At 41.1% G+C, this 17,487-nt stretch overlaps 1 protein-coding gene across 1 annotated transcript in view; it reads right to left on the reverse strand.

Moving 5' to 3' along the window:
* NWD2 (NACHT and WD repeat domain containing 2) overlaps positions 1–16,880 on the reverse strand; it is a 211,169-nt gene extending 194,289 nt beyond the window's left edge. The window contains exon 1 of the mRNA XM_044285313.1: positions 16,569–16,880. Within this exon, the coding sequence (XP_044141248.1) occupies positions 16,569–16,719 (151 nt within the window). The 5' untranslated portion in view covers positions 16,720–16,880. The remainder of the gene's footprint in view (positions 1–16,568) is intronic.
* Between the last annotated feature and the right edge of the window lie 607 nt (positions 16,881–17,487).

Below are 17,487 nucleotides of genomic sequence, written 5' to 3' on the forward strand. Positions count from 1 at the left end.
CATGATCGTAGCAATAAACCACATCCTTGGGAACTGCAGCGCAGGCCTTTCATAAAAAAAAAAAAAATGGGAGGTGGTTTCAGTGCTGCTGCCCGATGTCTTTTTAGCACAGGATCTGCGCTAAAGTCTGATTTCTAAATATGCTGTGTGAATGACTGCTTATACACTCAAAGTGCTAAATAAAAATACCCAATAAAAATAGCAGATTTGTTAATCTTGTTGTAAAACGTGTTGACAGATTATGGACACAGACATATTGCTTTCTATACTGTACAACTGGCAAAATAGTATAAAAAAAATGAAAACATCACATTTGCTAACTATAAAACTAATAGCAATAAAAGGTGGAACCTTAAAGCGTACCTGAGTTTTCAAAAAAAGTTTGCATAATGGCTGTTATTCTTTGTACAATCATAACTGGGAAAGAACAGTTATGTTTGGGCTTCCCTAAAGACTCTTTCAGCCATACTATTCCTGTTTCAGCAGCACAGCTAGATGCATTTCTCTCAGAAGCAGTGGGTGTCTCCCTTCTACCAGTACTATATGCAATTACTTCACTTCCCACCACATTTTTTTTCTTCCAGAGAGCTCAGAAAGCTGATAAGGAGGGATAAATCACACTTTTAGAAAAGCAGGAGGCTCCTGTGATGTTTGTAAGCTGTGTAGAAGCTGTTGTTTTATCAGGCTCATGATCTCAGCTAGCTCTGAAACGCCCCCACTTCCCCTCAGCCATCTTGCCTGACAATAGGCAGTGAACTGCAAGTTAGATAGAAATTATACCCCTAGTGGTCATGACTTTACAGATTTTTTTCAGATGGATGCAGGCAGATTTTTTTAATTACGTGATTTAAAAATTTGCTAGTTACACCATTCTCTATTAAATTAAATGAGATTTTGTGAACTGACAGTGACTCTTTAAATTAAAACTACTGCACAAAAGAAACAGATATGTTCAAAGAGAAGTACCAATATGAGATTTTTTTCTATTTAAACATATTCAAATGCCATGTGTTTATAGATGTCAAAGCTCGATTTTTCTGATTCAGATCTCCAAGTTCTGGCTACCTGCGGTCACCACAGTATGGGGCTTAGGAGCTGAGTTGAACTCAGCAAAAGAACAGCATGCAATAAGCTCCTGTAGTGGTGAAAGTCAGAATTTTCTTTAAAAAAGTTTACAACCGCTATAGACATATATGGTTCAATTAACCAACATAGACTGCATTGTTAAGACTCAACTTAAGTACTTTAAGGACATGTTCATTTTAAAGAGCACCTGTCAATGGGATTAACCTTATTAAAACACAAGATAGATATCGTTTTAATGGGCAGGATCAACCCTACCAGGCAGTATGCCAAGGTTAATATGACTGATGTCGCCTATAGGTGATCAAAAGCACTGCCATTAAAAATAAATGCTTGATCAAGTGTACATGTGTTCTCTGAGAAAAACTGATGAGGAATAATGAAATCCAATTTTTATGATCCTTCTTTACCCTAACATCTTCCATCATGGATTGTATGGACACCCCATACACATTAGATGGGTGTCTGGTTCTGCCAACATTGACCATATTAGAAGGGTTCTCCAACTTATCCTCAAGTTAGGTCATTAATATCAGATTGGAGGGGGTTCAACACCTGGCTCCTTCACCACAACAGCTGACCGGTGGTGGTGCTGGTTGTTGGACCTCCAATGACCTGATCTTTATTACCTATCCAGAAGATAGGCCGCCATTAATGTCTACAGGCTGGAAAACTCTTGTAAATAATGTGATCTTAGAATCTCTGTCTAAAGTATCTGCTGTGTGCCAGTCAAAGCTCATAGATAAAACTGGAATACCCCTTTAAGCCTATATAATTTTCTAAGTGTCTTTAACATAATGTGACCACAGATGGAAGATTTAGCCACCATCAGATTAACCGTTTGATATACCCACATGGTTTTCAGTTAACCTCTTATTCTACAAAACATTACAAGAGTGCTTTTTATATCATTTATTTTGTTGGTGTAATTGTTTTTCTACTAACTGGACCATATCTGCTTCTTTGGAGGTCTTTGATTTTTTTTTAGGTATGACTTCTGGATTGTCTGCAAAGCCTATAGAGAGTGTTAATAATTACACTAAGCCACGACTAGTTCCCAGTTAAACCATTTTAGTAGGAAATATTGAAGAGCACTTTTTTATCACAAAGCCTCAAGCATATAATATTGTCTTACAAGCTGAAAGTAATAATCCACTAGACTTCATTACGAAAGGTAATTGTTTCGAGGCGAAGTACCACAGAGTAGTGAAGCTGTAATATAGACTTCTACAGAGCATCTAGGTTTCCAGGGTACAGAGGGAGTTAAATGGAATAGGTGAACAATGTCCGTCTTCACGCTCTTGCTGCTCCCCTGAAAAAGCAGCTGTGTGGAAAAGACATACAGAATCCAATATGTTTAATAAGTGCCTCGGTCACACTCTGCCCGGGGAAAAGCTTCGCTTTAAAAAAAGAAAATTGTTAAGAATTTAAATAGTCGAGCCTTGAAGCCAACAGAAGCCATTCAATAGATAAGTGAAGACTAAATGAACAACATTCAATATATATGCAGCTGCCCTTTCTACCGGAGTACAGACCAAGTTGTGAAAATGTCATGGAATTGATAGGCCGGGATCATCATGATGTTCTGCGTCAGCCAAATGGAACTCAAAGATAGAGCTGGGCGGGAAATAACAATTTCTTTACAATGTGGAGACAAGCTGCAGTGGCAATCCTGAGACGCGGTTACCGTGTTTATTCTTGGGAAATATTGATCGGACTTTATTTACAGTAGGTTGAAAAATAGTTGTAGCCTATCGGAGCTTGGAAAGTCAATATCTTAACCTTTTATTAAGTGATGTCCTATAGGTCATCACTAGTTGATCGGTCTGGGTACGCCATACCCCCGCTCATAAGCTGCTTGGCAATATCTCACTAGACAGCTCTGTCAACTTTGTAGCGGACATAGCTCGTCACTGCAGCACTGCTCCCATTGTACAAGGATAATGAATCTGTCTGCTACCGGCGCCAGAGCTATTGCCGAACAGCTAATCGGTGGAGATGAGGGGTGTCATTTAATAAAGGGTGGAAATCACCTTGAGGGCTCATGCACATGACCATATTTTGCATCCATTTTGAATCAATGTTTTTTGTGGATCGCACCCAGACCCCTTCATTTCTATGGGTCCACAAAAAAAGGACAGTACACGGGATGTCCTACATGCAATCTGTATGTCCATTCCTTAAAGGGAACCTGTCATGTGGATATTAGATTATAATCTAACTAATTAGATACAATAATTAACTACTAAAAAGTACCTTAGATGTATTCACTTACTCCTATTCTTGTCTGCATTGCAGACGAGAATAGTAATTTCTAGTGATGGGAGTGAGAAAAATGCCCACAGAAGGTATTTGTATATTGCGAATCCGTAGTTTGCGGATGGAATTATGGAGGCAGATGTGTGCATGGGGCCTCAATTAGTGGATGTTTAAAAAATTTTGTAGATAAAAAAAAAAAGAATTACAGGAAGATATAACTTTAGACTTGAATTGACTAAAAACAATATGTTTTGCAAAAAATGATATGGTAAATAAAATGGTGCCATTAAAAAATACAACTTGTCCCACAGAAAAGTGCAAGACACAGATTAAAAAATGAAAGTGATAAAATGAATATTGTTTACGCCAAGGAAATAACAAGAAGATAAACTAAAATGATTTTCAAGCATTTTGTTACCTAGAGTTCACTGATGTCAGAGTTGGTTTGCACTCTGCTGACTGGTGAGCCTGGCACGCTAGGAAATCTCATACATGTGCTCTTCAGGCTCTGTTCACATCTGCATTATGGTTTCCTTTATAAAACCCGAACACAGTGCCAGATTTGTCACACAATGGACACCAATAGTGCCCAACAGGCCCCACTGCCCAAAAATGGGTCTGCTGGGTCTCAGGCAAACTTTCTCAAATATGAAGAGATCTGTGGTGGAGCCTCATGAGATGCTTTCTCATGACTATTGTTATAGTCATGTCTGTAAATGTTCACGTGCCCACAGATTTTAGTGTATGCCCCTTGATTTGAGTGGACACCCACTGATTTAAGTTGGGTGCTCCGCAGTTCTTTGCCAGCCCTCAAGCAGCCAGACAATCGGCCTATTTTTTATGGTTTAGCTAGATAGTAAAAGCTGATTTAGCCCCATGTACTGGACCCCAAAGATCAGCTTGACTCCATAGACACTAAATAGGGAGTAGGGTTGTTTCGGGTATCAAACTTTCGATACCCAATTGATGCCTTTAGCCCGATACGATCCCGGGATTTGTCTTTTATTGATACTAGTCTGTGCTACTGCAAAGCCCAGTATCAGAGACTATGGATCGCGCTGCTCTCAGCGTGCGCCATGTTCCCTCAGCAGCACAGGGAAGAAGGAAGCAGTGTCTCCCTCCCCCCTGTGCTGCTGCTGCCTCCAATGATAGCGCAGAGGGGCGGAGGAGGGGAGAGGCTGTGGCCACTGCACCACCAATGGTAACTAACGTTTAATACATTACAAATGCAGGCGGCGGCAGACACATACTGCTGGCACCCTGTCTCTGACAGGGCGCTGCGATCAGCAGCAATTAACCCCTGCCACCCCCATCCCCAGTATAAAAAAATTGGTGGCACAGTGGGCCCTCCCTCCCCCCTCCACAGTATCAAAAACATTGGTGGCAAAGGCCACAGAGTCCCCTCACCTCCTCTCATTGGTGGCAGTGGCCACAGAGTCCCCTCACCTCCTCTCATTGGTGGCAGTGGCAGCTTCTGATCAGAGCCCCAGCAGTGTAATTGCGGGGCTGAGATCATGGCAGCCAGGATGCTACTGAAGCCCTGACTGCCATGGTAAGCTCCCTGCTGCTGTGTGTACTATGCACAGAGCAGCAGGGAGAGTGTAAGATCCTATTCACCCTAATAGAGCTCTATTAGGGTGAATAGGACAAGGGACTAAAGGTCCGAGGTTCTAGCCCCTAAGGGGGGAAATAGTTATTAGATAAACAGCAAAAAAAAAAAAAACACACACACACCAGAATATTAAGTATAAATTACCCCCTTTACCAATTTTACATATAAAATATATAAACCATAAATAAATAAAATATTACGGTACATATCAACACGTCCAAAAAGTCCAAACTATTAAAATATAAAACAATATCTCCTATGTGGTGAACGCCGTAAAAGAAAAGAAAAGCTGCGCGATTCGCTATCTTTTTTTAGTCACCTTGTCCCCCCAAAAAATAGGATAGGACTGTACGATTATGGGCCGGACGTTCCATAAAATGCGGAATGCACACGGCTTTTTTTGACGTTTTATCTTTTTCCCTTGGTATCAAATGGTATCGAGTATCGCAATACTTTTTTATGGTGTCGAAACCAAATCAAAATTTTGGTATCGAAACAACCCTAATAGGGAGTGGACATTCAGCGACATTTATTTTTGGATAATTATGAATACTTGCAGCAAGTACAATGTAGCTACGGACTCTTGTCCTGCCATGACTAAGGCCTCTTTCACACTACAGTATGTTGAATTCAGTGTTTTGCGTTCCGTTTTTCACGGATCCGTTGTTCCGTTTTTTGCTTCCGTTGTGGTTCCGTTTCCGTTCCGTTGTTCCGTTCCGTTTTTCCGTATGGCATATACAGTATACAGTAATTACATAGAAAAAATTGGGCTGGGCATAACATTTTCAATTGATGGTTCCGCAAAAAACGGAACGGATACGGAAGACATACGGATGCATTTCCGTATGTGTTCCGTTTTTTTTGCGGACCCATTGACTTGAATGGAGCCACGGACTGTGATTTGCGGCCAAATATAGGACATGTTCTATCTTTTCAACGGAACGGAAAAACGGAAATACGGAAACGGAATGCATACGGAACACATTCCGTTTTTTTGCGGAACCATTGAAATGAATGGTTCCGTATACGGACCGTATACGGAACGCAAAAAACGGACCGCAAAACGGAAAAAAAAAACGGTAGTGTGAAAGAGGCCTTAACAGCAATCAATAGATAACAGTTACAACACTTATTTCATCCCCACCAAAGATCTGACAGTCCGTCTTAGCAACATGCAGTGTTTAAGCATTTCTGGCCTTTACAAAAACTGCTTTAGAGTACAGTGACTTAAGGTGTCACACTGATAAATTGATTAATATTCTAGAAATCTTTAAAGCTGTTGTCAAGAGAACTATGCACAGGGATATGCACCTTAGGCTCATCTCCAGCGTGCCTTACCATACTGGCTGCTATGACATAATTAATGATCTTACATCCTTTAATAAGGTTTCAATGTTTCTAAATGCAGCCTTCGTGTAAACGCTTATTAATCACCGGACATGTAATAAATGCTAATTAGCCCCTTAACAAATTTGCCCAAGCTCTGCATATACTTTGAGAAGAGGACTTAATTGTCCAGTCTGAGCAGATCTCAGGCAGCAGGGCAAGGATTGCTTAAACCCCTCATATCTCAGGAATTGTAGCAGCTGGAGATATGGGCCTGGTATCATTTGAAAACTGTCAGTCTAAAACAAGACCAGAATTACAGCATTATCTCCTGTATGTCGGGAGATATAGCTATTAGAAATCATGGCGGGAGTGGCAGCAGCAGGTTTCAACTGCTTTCACTCCCGACCCAATTTCTCACAGTCATAACTCCCCATGTAACATAGTAACATAGTATATAAGGCCGAAAAAAGACACTTGTCCATACAGTTCGGCCTGTTATCCTGCAAGATGTAGAAATGTGATTCTAGATTATGCGTGATTCTGGTCTTGTTTTAAAGCTTAGAATGTCAAGCCCATATCTTTAGCTGCTACTCAGCCCAAGATTTGAAGAGTTAAAGCAGCCCTTCCTCTTGATATCATCCAGCTTGAAGGAAAGGGGAAGGGGGGGGGGGGGAGCTGACAGACTGCAGGGAGAAGAGAAAAAAAATATATAAATATATAAATAAATTTGGCAACATTATAATTGTCATTTTTTTTGCCGTTAAAAACAAATCCCCCAAAATAATGTAAAAATTGCAGTTTTTTTATTTTTCTGTTACGGCGTTCACCGCATAGGACTTTTTTTTTAGATTTTAATAGTTTGGCCTTTTTGGACATGGTGATTTGTAATATGTTTATTTATTTATTGTTTATATATTTTATATGTAAAATTGGGAAAGGTGTTGTTTTTTTTTACTTTTTTCTTTTTTTAAAATAACTACTTCCTCCCTTAGGGGCTAGAACCTGGGATATTTTAATCCCTTGTCCTATGCACCCTGATAGAGCTCTATTAGGATGAATAGGATCTCACACTCTCCCTGCTGCCCTGTGCATAGTACAGCGTTCTGGCTGCCATGGTAACCTGGGGCTCCGATCAGAAGCTGTCACTGCACCACCAATGAGGAGGAGGGGGGTGACCCTGTGGCCACTGCCACCAATGAGTTTAATACTGAGGGGGTTGAGGGGAGAAGGCGCACTGCGCCACCAATGATTTTAATACTGGGGAGGAGGGGGGAGGGCGCACTGCGCAACCAATGATAATTAACATTTAATTCAGAAGGCGGGTGCAGCAACTGAGGGGCTAACTGCTGCCCCCCGGATTTGCATTAAATGTTTACTTTCAATGCTTTCAATGGTGGCGCAGTGCGCCCGCCCCTCTCTCATCATTGGTGGCAGCGGCACAGGGGGGAGCGACAGAGTGCTTCCTTCTCCCCTGTGCTGCTGAGGAGAGCAGCGCGCTTCATGTTCTCTGATACTAGACTGCACAATAACGAAGCCTAGTATCGAAAAAAGGCAAATCCCGGTATCGAGGTCGAAAAAACTAAATACAAAAGTATCGATTGGGTATCAAAAATTCGATACCCGAAACAACCCTAATTGATTGGGTATCGAAAGTTCGATACCTGGTGCAACCCTAACATGAACTCCAAAACCTCAAGTGGCTGTAAAGGGGTTAAATGGTATTACTGATATCTAATAGTGGCTGCATCCACTTATTGCCATGACCTATAGCAATCTGCAAACATTTCTGAAATTGCATATTTAATAGAACAATTTCTCTTACTAGTACAGAATTGTTTCCAATGCTATCACCTGAATGCAGTAGAAAGGCAAACAGACTGGTGCTTAAGCTTCTGTAGCCTCTATTACAGATTGGTGCTTGAGATTGTGCTGGGACTTCCTGCTAGGGGAAAGGCAGAAAGAGCTGCTATCTAAGTCTAAGGCTGTGGGATCTTGACATATCCAGGCAACATGCCAAAAGGACGACCTTCATTGGGCTGATACACCTATACCACCCCTTTTTAAAATAATGGAAGGCGGTTCAAGGAAAATGCTGAATTAGATTATGACCATTCAAATGTCAGACTGGTCCTAGTAGGGGACTCCTCTAAAATGCCATCCTCAATAATAGGTCACATGGACAGGCGCTGCTTTTATGATGCAGCCCCTCTGATAATGAAGCATATACAAGTTTATTTGTAATTACAATGATTTTTTTATGTGACACAAGTTTAAGGGAACCTATAACCTCCCCTGACATCTATTTCAGTACATGCTTTTACTCATGAGCTGCTGGATATCTTTCTTTCGAACTCTGTATTGTTATTTTCCTGTTATTGATCCTTAAAATGCATGATTTTTTTAAATGGGAATTACCAATCCCTTCTCAATAGGTTATGTACCTACACAGTCTGTCTTTTTCAGCACTGGTTATACAGTGTCAAGAGCGTGCGGGGACAAGGAGACTGGCAATGTGTCAGGTGTCTGTTTATTCATACATTTCTAGAAGGAGTAATGGAGGAACAGCAACACGGAGCCCTAGGAAAAATGATCCACAATTGTTATTGTATGAGAATTGCGAGTATTTACTAAAACAGACATTTTGGGAGGGGTCCCCTTTAATAATTTTTTATCGAAATTGCCATGCCTATGCCTGGACAGAAGGCTCGACAGTACAGACAGGTTGAGAGCTAAGATGTTAAACAGAAAGTCGGCTGAGTATCTCGAAAAATATATAGGGGGACATTTATCAAACCAGATACGCCAGGTTTTTGGCGTACAAATGTTGCACGACATGCCGTCTATTTTGCGACATTTCTACATTTAGGAGATGCCACTTTTCAAAGTGGTCTATTTTTACAGCAGAAAAGGAGATTAGACATGGATTATAGCACGTTTACTATGCGCGACACTTGAAATGTCGCAGAAAAGTCACATCCTACGCCAGGCAGCACCCTGGTGTATTTCTTAAAGTCACACAACACTATGCAGTGCCACCAAATACGTGAAAACTGTGCATGATTTCATGAATGTGGTGCAAGCACACAATGCAAAACCAGACGTAAAAGTGAAATAAAAATGATCTGACATGATAAATGTCCCCCACAATGATTAGTCCTGATGATTACCCTAACTCCATATCCCCCAATTAATCCTGCACGCTTAGACATTTGGCACTGGAGAAGCAAATGGTGCATTATATGCCAATAGGAAATCAATGACAGGAATCATTTTTTTGAGAAATCCCTCTAACATTTATAAATGGAATTAACGGTTATGCTACAAAAATGTCAGAAATTCAAGCTTCATTTTTTCCTATATTGACCCTGTAAGACCTTTATAGGTGATATATTAAATTATAGGAAGCTGCATTTAGGGATGCAATGCCCTATACCTGTGATGACTAACCTCCGGCACCCCAGCTGTCGTAAAACTACAACTCCCAAGATGCACACTTGCTTGGCTGTTCTCAGGACTCCATAGAAATGAATAAAGAATGCTAGGAGTCGTAGTTTCACCACAGCTTGAGTGCCGGAGGTTAGACATCACTGCCCTATACAATATTATCACTTGTGCTATATATTACTACAGTCCCCCAAGCTAATTCCATCATATAAACTATGTATCTCGTTATCCCGTTGTCTGCTCTGCCCTCACTAAACAGAACCATATTTTCTCCCACGAAAAATATTATACAGTTTAAAACCAATGCCTGGATCTGAATTCTTATTCACTGAAATCTATCTGTATAGCGCCACCTCCTGTTTGGCTTTTCTCATTTCTTTGTCCTGCTCACTGAGATGGCCGCACATGCTCAGTTTCATCCTTCAACTGCCTCCTGAGCTGTCATAGGCAGAGCATGGACACGCCTCCTGAGCTGTGATAGGCAGAGCATGGTCACGCCTCCTGAGCTGTAATAGGCAGAGCATGGACACGCCCCCTGAGCTGCAGCAGAAAAGACACTCCCCTTGAGCTGTCAGCTTGATATAACTCTAGCAGAGCAATGAATGAGGAGATCTCTGGATCCATGTGAGGTACAGCGCTGGTTCAGCTTTGTTAGAATGAGGTTGTCATTTACTGTATGAAGATTTTCATTTTTTACATTAGTCATGGGAGAATCCATTTAATTGCCAAAAAAGAAAGAAAGAAATGTCATTTAATTGACCAAAAAATATTGTCCAGAATTTAATTGGCATCATAGGGAATTTGTGCAGCCGCTTCACACTTTTGGTTGAGAGCTTTTCCTCAGCGATAGCCTCCTCAGATTTATGCTTCTTCATTAAACACGGGGACAACCAGCATATCTGTGCAACACTAGCAGCAAAACACTGCAGCGTCCTTTTTATGAATGAGAATAATTCACGGATTAGGATGTTCCTGCAATTAAAAGTGGTTTTGCCACTGAAGTAAGTGGTGACACTTTTCTGACTTATTGTGGTTGCACCATTGTGGTTACGCTATGACTCCCTAATGGCTGCTCTTGCACAGTGAGACTCCCGGACACCCGCTGAGCATGGGACTACAAGTGGGTGAGAGGAGCGGTGCATGCCACAAGCTATCTGTCCCTCTGTCTCTTCTCTTGGAGACTGATTGTGGTATGTCTACCTACCGTGATGTTATGGAATATCCTTAGCAAGATGCCTTAACATTTGAAGATAAGAAGACCTCTTTAATGTCAGATTTCTGAAGGCCCATGATACTTATCTTTTTAGAGTGGACATGACATTTTCCAGGTCCCTTTATCTTTTTATAAGTGCATAGAAAAGCATGATGTCTTCAGGTATCAGTTAAAGGGGTGTTCCAGGAGTTTTATACCGATGGATAGGTCATCAGTATCTGATCGGTGGGGGTCCGTCACTCTGTTTGAGAAGGCATCGGTGCTCCTGTGAGCGCTACGGCCTTCTCTCTGCTCACCAAGCACAGAGGATAGGTCATCAGTGTAAAACTCCAGGAAATACCCCTTAACCTGGTGGGGGACCACAGAGGCAAACCCCTCCATTAGACATAAGCAACAGATATCGTGGCCAAACAGCTAAGAAGAATAATGTGGCGCATCCATAATTTCTTTTTGCTGCCATGGATGTGGTCATGTGGTTCTTCTTGGCCAAGCAAGATTTAGAGGCATTTGGCATCATGTGTTTTTGACAGGTAGGTAGGTCAATTAGAAACACAGCATTTTTGGCTCAAAATAATTGGGATATGCCAGCCATAAGGTTGTGTAAGGAAGATAAATTTGTTTGTCCAACGTCCTAGTGAGCTGCACCAAATGTATTAGGCCACATTTAGCATTTTGAGCAATCTGGTGCAAATGGCAGCATTTCTGCCTACTGGGATAAGTTCATGCCCCCTATGATAGAAGGACCATCTACCGTGGCTGTGTACTTTCTCTGCCGTTATATAAATAGACAATGTCAAATCCCCCCCAAAAAATAAAAGGTTGTGATGTCACCATATTGCCTGACATATGGAGTGCCTATAGTTCAGTAATATGAACCTACAGGGGCTGCTCAGACTGTACTGTGTCAATGGACCCTTCAAACTCTTCTTATTAATGTCTTCAGTTTCTCCACTGCTTTCTTTTTTTGGTTAAATATTTTTAAATTAAAACTTATCTTTATTTCAGGTCTATAAAGGAGGTGTTTCAGTAGGATGGCAAGTTAGAGTAGGTTGGGGAAAGGTACGATGAATGCTGAAAAAGTGAGGAGCCAAAGATGTTGCTGTTGCAAACTCTGCAGACACAAGTCGTGGCTGAAAGAAGTCGTTATGGTGGTCTGGGCCAGATGGAAAAGATGTCATTCATGGATTGGACACTTATAACGTCTGCAGTTTCTATGTATCTACCACAATATGGTCACTGTATGGGGGTAATACTGATCTTTGTACAGTGTGTTTTTCCCAGTGATAGTACGGTAATATTATTCAGTCGCTATTTAGTGGTATTGTTAGTGGTCATGGTGTAGCGTTATCTGGGATGGGGCTTCATTCATATGTGTTTTGCCCCCTGTTCTCATGCTCTTAAAAACTTGGATCAACCCCTTTAAGTTATCCTGTGGATCATTGAAGGTCCGACCACTGGGATCCCCAATGATCACAAGAACGGAGGTCCTGTTCCCCAATTCTGATGGAGCGGCAAGTTGTGCATAGGCACTGTGGCTCCATTTATTCTCTATATTACCGCCGGAGACTGCCAAGCACTGTACTCCCATAGAGCGTGAATGGTGCAGCAGTGTGCATGCCCGACCTGCAGAATGGGGGAAGGAGATCCCCGTTCTCGTGATCGGTCGGGGCCCCAAAGGTCAGCTAGTTTTTAAGTTATCTCCTATCCACAGGATATAATTTAAAAACTTGGCACAAACCCTTTAACCCTTAGCTACGCATCATGTAATACACAAGCACAGGTTCATAATAATGAAAGAATGAATTGCACAATACACTAGAGTGCTCATATATGTGACATTGACTTGCTCCACTGGTTATGTAGACATACACTCAGCAGTGAGTGACCCTCGGAGATAATGTGGCGCTGCCGATAGCATATGAAGACCAGACCCGTTCATTAATAATGCGTAAGCTTAAACCATGAAAGCCTAATACATCAGATGGCAGGAAATGATTTATCAGCAAATACTCCGTGGCATACGGAGGGTTTTAGCCGCCTCCAGCTTCTGCTTCGTGTAGGCTGGAAAGACACAGCGCAATATTGGGAGCCGTAATGTGGAGATCTGGTTACAGCTACGGACGGAAGGAGCTGACGCGTTCTACAGGCGGTGGAGGGTCGCTGGGCATCTCGAGAAAGCAAGGTCAAGACGAAGCTCATGTGGGTGAACATGTGTGACCGTGTCAGGCCCCATCCTCCGTAAACACTTCATGCATTCAGCATGGAGAAGAGCGTTCCCATCCACGGCTCAGATGACAGTGATGTCAACGCTTTTTGTAGGCGATGATGTCACCAGTGCACAACCTCAAAACTTACTGCTATGCAGTCATAGTCTGCTGGCACGCTGATGCGATGGTTGTGGCAGAGAAACAATGACCACACGAGACTATAGCAGATACATTATATATAGCCAGATAAGTCCTGTGTATACATATATATATATCAGTATCTGCATTCCTATGGGAGACCATGTATCGCCTTCACTTTCTCTACAAGACTGAACATGATTTGTAAAACGCTGTAATATCTCCTCATGACGAGCTCAGCTCTGCTGCATCTATTGTGCCGCATGAACCGTAATTGTGCTGTGTGTCCTGTACTTACTGTACTGCCGCTCTATAAAGCCGTTCCCCTCAGACAGAAACCCTGCACTCTCTGCCCCGCATGCTATATCAGTAACATCTTCCTCTGCCAAATCTGGGGCACCTACTTTTTTGCTGTCTCCCGTGAAGGGGGCTGTGAACACATGCCAGTCACTTGTTAGGCAGGGTTCACACCTCCTCGCGGTCTGACATCCGAACGCATTGTAGAGAAATCGGAAGCACACTGCAGGAGACATAACCTGTGATGGAGCTCCAGGAGCCCGGGCATTCATCTCAAGCTCAATGAGGCGTGTAGACGTCCTAGGAATACAGGACACGCTCATAGGAGCAGGAGTCCTCCTGGCAAGATAGGGTTAATACCCACACATATGTAGAGCTGCACCGCGCCTGTGTTACATAATAGATCGTAACAGCAAACCTATCCTATATACTATTCTATATGTACTATACTATATATATACACCATATATTAGCATATATACTATTCTATATGCACTATACTATATATATATATACTACACCATATATATTAGCCTATATACTATCATATATATTATTCTATATGTACTATACTATATATCCTATATACATCCTACATATACTATTCTATATATACTATCCTTTATATACTATCCTATATATTCTATCCTCTATATTCACTATACTTTATAAACACTATATATACACACTATCCTATATATACATTATATATCCTATCCCATATATGCACTACTTTATGTGATATCCTATATATACACTACAATATGTATACTCTCCTATATGCTTTAAATTATATATATCATACAGACACTACCCTATATACTATATATATCATACAGACACTACCCTATATACTATATATATATATATATCATACATACACTATCCTATAAATATATATATCATACATACACTATCCTATATACCAGGGGTAGGCAACCTCCGGCACTCCAGCTGTTGTGAAACTACAACTCCCAGCATGCATAATTGCTCTGCCCTTCTCAGAACTCCCACAGAAATAAATGGAGCATGCTGGGAGTTGTAGTTTCACAACATCTGGAGTGCCGGAGGTTGCTGATCCCTGCTATATACTATACATATCATACATACACACACTATATTATACTATCTATATCATACATACACTATCCTACATACATCATACATACACTATATTATACTATATATCATACATACACTATATTATACTATATATCATACATACACTATTCTATATACTATATATATCATACATACACTATCCTATATACTATCTTATATATATATATATATATCATACATACACTATCAGGCCTATTGCACACGGCCGTTTTTTTTCCCCGTTTACTGGCCGTTTTTTGCATTCCGTATACGGTCCGTATACGGAACCATTCATTTCAATGGTTCCGCAAAAAAAACGGAATGTACTCCGTATGCATTCCGTTTCCGTATTTCCGTTTTTCCGTTCCGTTTTAACATAGAACATGTCCTATTATTGCCCGCAAATCACAGTCCGTGGCTCCATTCAAGTCAATGGATCCGCAAAAAAAACGGAACACATACGGAAATGCATCCGTATGTCTTCCGTTTCCGTTCCGTTTTTTCCTGAACCATCTATTGAAAATGTTATGGCCAGCCCAATTTTATCTATGTAATTACTGTATACTGTATATGCCATACGGAAAAACGGAACGGAAAAACGGAACGGAAAAACGGAACAGAAACGGAAAAACAACGGAAACAAAAAACGGAACAGCGGATCCATGAAAAACGGACCGCAAAACACTGAAAAAGCCATACGGTCGTGTGCAATAGGCCTCATATATACTATATATATCATACATACACTATCCTATATACTATCCTATATACATATCATACATACACTATATTATATAGCATACATACACTATTCTATATACTATATATATCATACATACACTCCTACATACTATATATATCATACATACACTATCCTATATACTATCCTATATACATATCATACATACACTATATTATATAGCATACATACACTATTCTATATACTATATATATCATACATACACTCCTACATACTATATATATCATACATACACTATCCTATATACTATCCTATATACGTATATATCATACATACACTATCCTATATACATATATATCATACATACACTATCCTATATACTATATATATCATACATACACTCCTACATACTATATATATATCATACATACACTATCCTATATACTATCCTATATACATATATATCATACATACACTATCCTATATACTATATATATCATACATACACTATATTATACTATATATATATATATATCATGCACTATCCTATATACTATCCTATATACTATATATATATCATGCACTATCCTATATACTATATATATATCATGCACTATCCTATATACTATCCTATATACTATATATATATCATGCACTATCCTATATACTATCCTATATACTATATATATATCATGCACTATCCTGTATACTATCCTATATACTATATATATATCATGCACTATACTGTATACTATCCTATATACTATATATATATATATCATGCACTATCCTATATACTATTCTATATACTATATATATATCATGCACTATCCTATATACTATCCTATATACTATATATATATCATGCACTATCCTATATACTATCCTATATACTATATATATATCATGCACTATCCTGTATACTATCCTATATACTATATATATATCATGCACTATCCTGTATACCTTGTAAAGATCCAGTGATTTATCACATCTGTCTGACGGCTAATGATTACATTCCAGTAGACATGACAAGACCCTGCCCGCAGAGCTTACAATCCTAGCACCTGTATATAAGACTATAGAACACCTGTCACTCCCGAATACAACTGCTGCTATGGCTCCTTGTAATGCCAAAGAGGTTCTGCAGCAGCCAGCCCGTCCCGGCTGTAAGTTTCCCCTTACCTTCAGGGTTGGCACTGATGAAGACCCGGACGCTCTTCCCTGTTGGCACAAGGTGTGCGGGCATTGCAGAGAGGTGCCCGGAGAAGGCTGCTCTCCTAATGGCAGAGTCCCGGGGGCACGGTGCCCGGCTGTTCGCTCCAGACGGCCACATGGCACCGGCTTTACACAGACATGCCAGCCGGCAGAAATGAAGTAGGCGAGGCACTGCTGGGCAACTTCTTACCCGCCGGCACCCACATCCAAATGCTTCATCGCCTAGAGGAGGGCCATGGCAACTACTGTAATGACAGCCGGTGACAGTGAAGGGTTAAGTCCAGGGATGCCGGCATCACCCGTGCGCCCGGTGCTGAGGGATGTGGAGCCCGGGCTGCTGCTGCGGGGAGCATGTGACTGGGAGAGGAGGGGCCCGGGACGGCCAGCAGGACACCCCGTCACTGCCGGATCCCAGCTGCTCACGGGTGTCGTTTAGTGTCTCCACAAACGAATAGACTTTCCATATGATAAGGAGGGAGTTGTCCAGATCTGTCAGAGTCCAGTCACAGACCGTATTGATGGGTCCCTATGGCCGTAAAACATGCGGGCAGCAAACCGTGTGCTCTCCGCATCCGTACTTCCTCAATGCTCCACAAAAAGGATAGAGCGTGTCCTATTCTTGTCCGCAATTGCATTTCTATCATAGGGCTGGCGACTTTCACATCTGCGTTTTTCCTTTTCCGGTATTGAGATCCGTCATAGGCTCTCAATACCAGAGAAAAAAACGCTTCAGTTTTGTCCCTATTCATTGTCAATGTGGACAGAACGGAATGCACCAGAATGAATTCCGTTCCGTTTGGTTGCGCTCCCATGCCGCAAGTAGTGTTTTTGAGTTTGTCATGGGATACTGATCAAGACGGATCCGGCATGACACACAATGTGAGCC

This window comes from Bufo gargarizans, chromosome 1 (assembly GCF_014858855.1).
Source record: "Bufo gargarizans isolate SCDJY-AF-19 chromosome 1, ASM1485885v1, whole genome shotgun sequence".
NCBI lineage: Eukaryota > Metazoa > Chordata > Amphibia > Anura > Bufonidae > Bufo > Bufo gargarizans.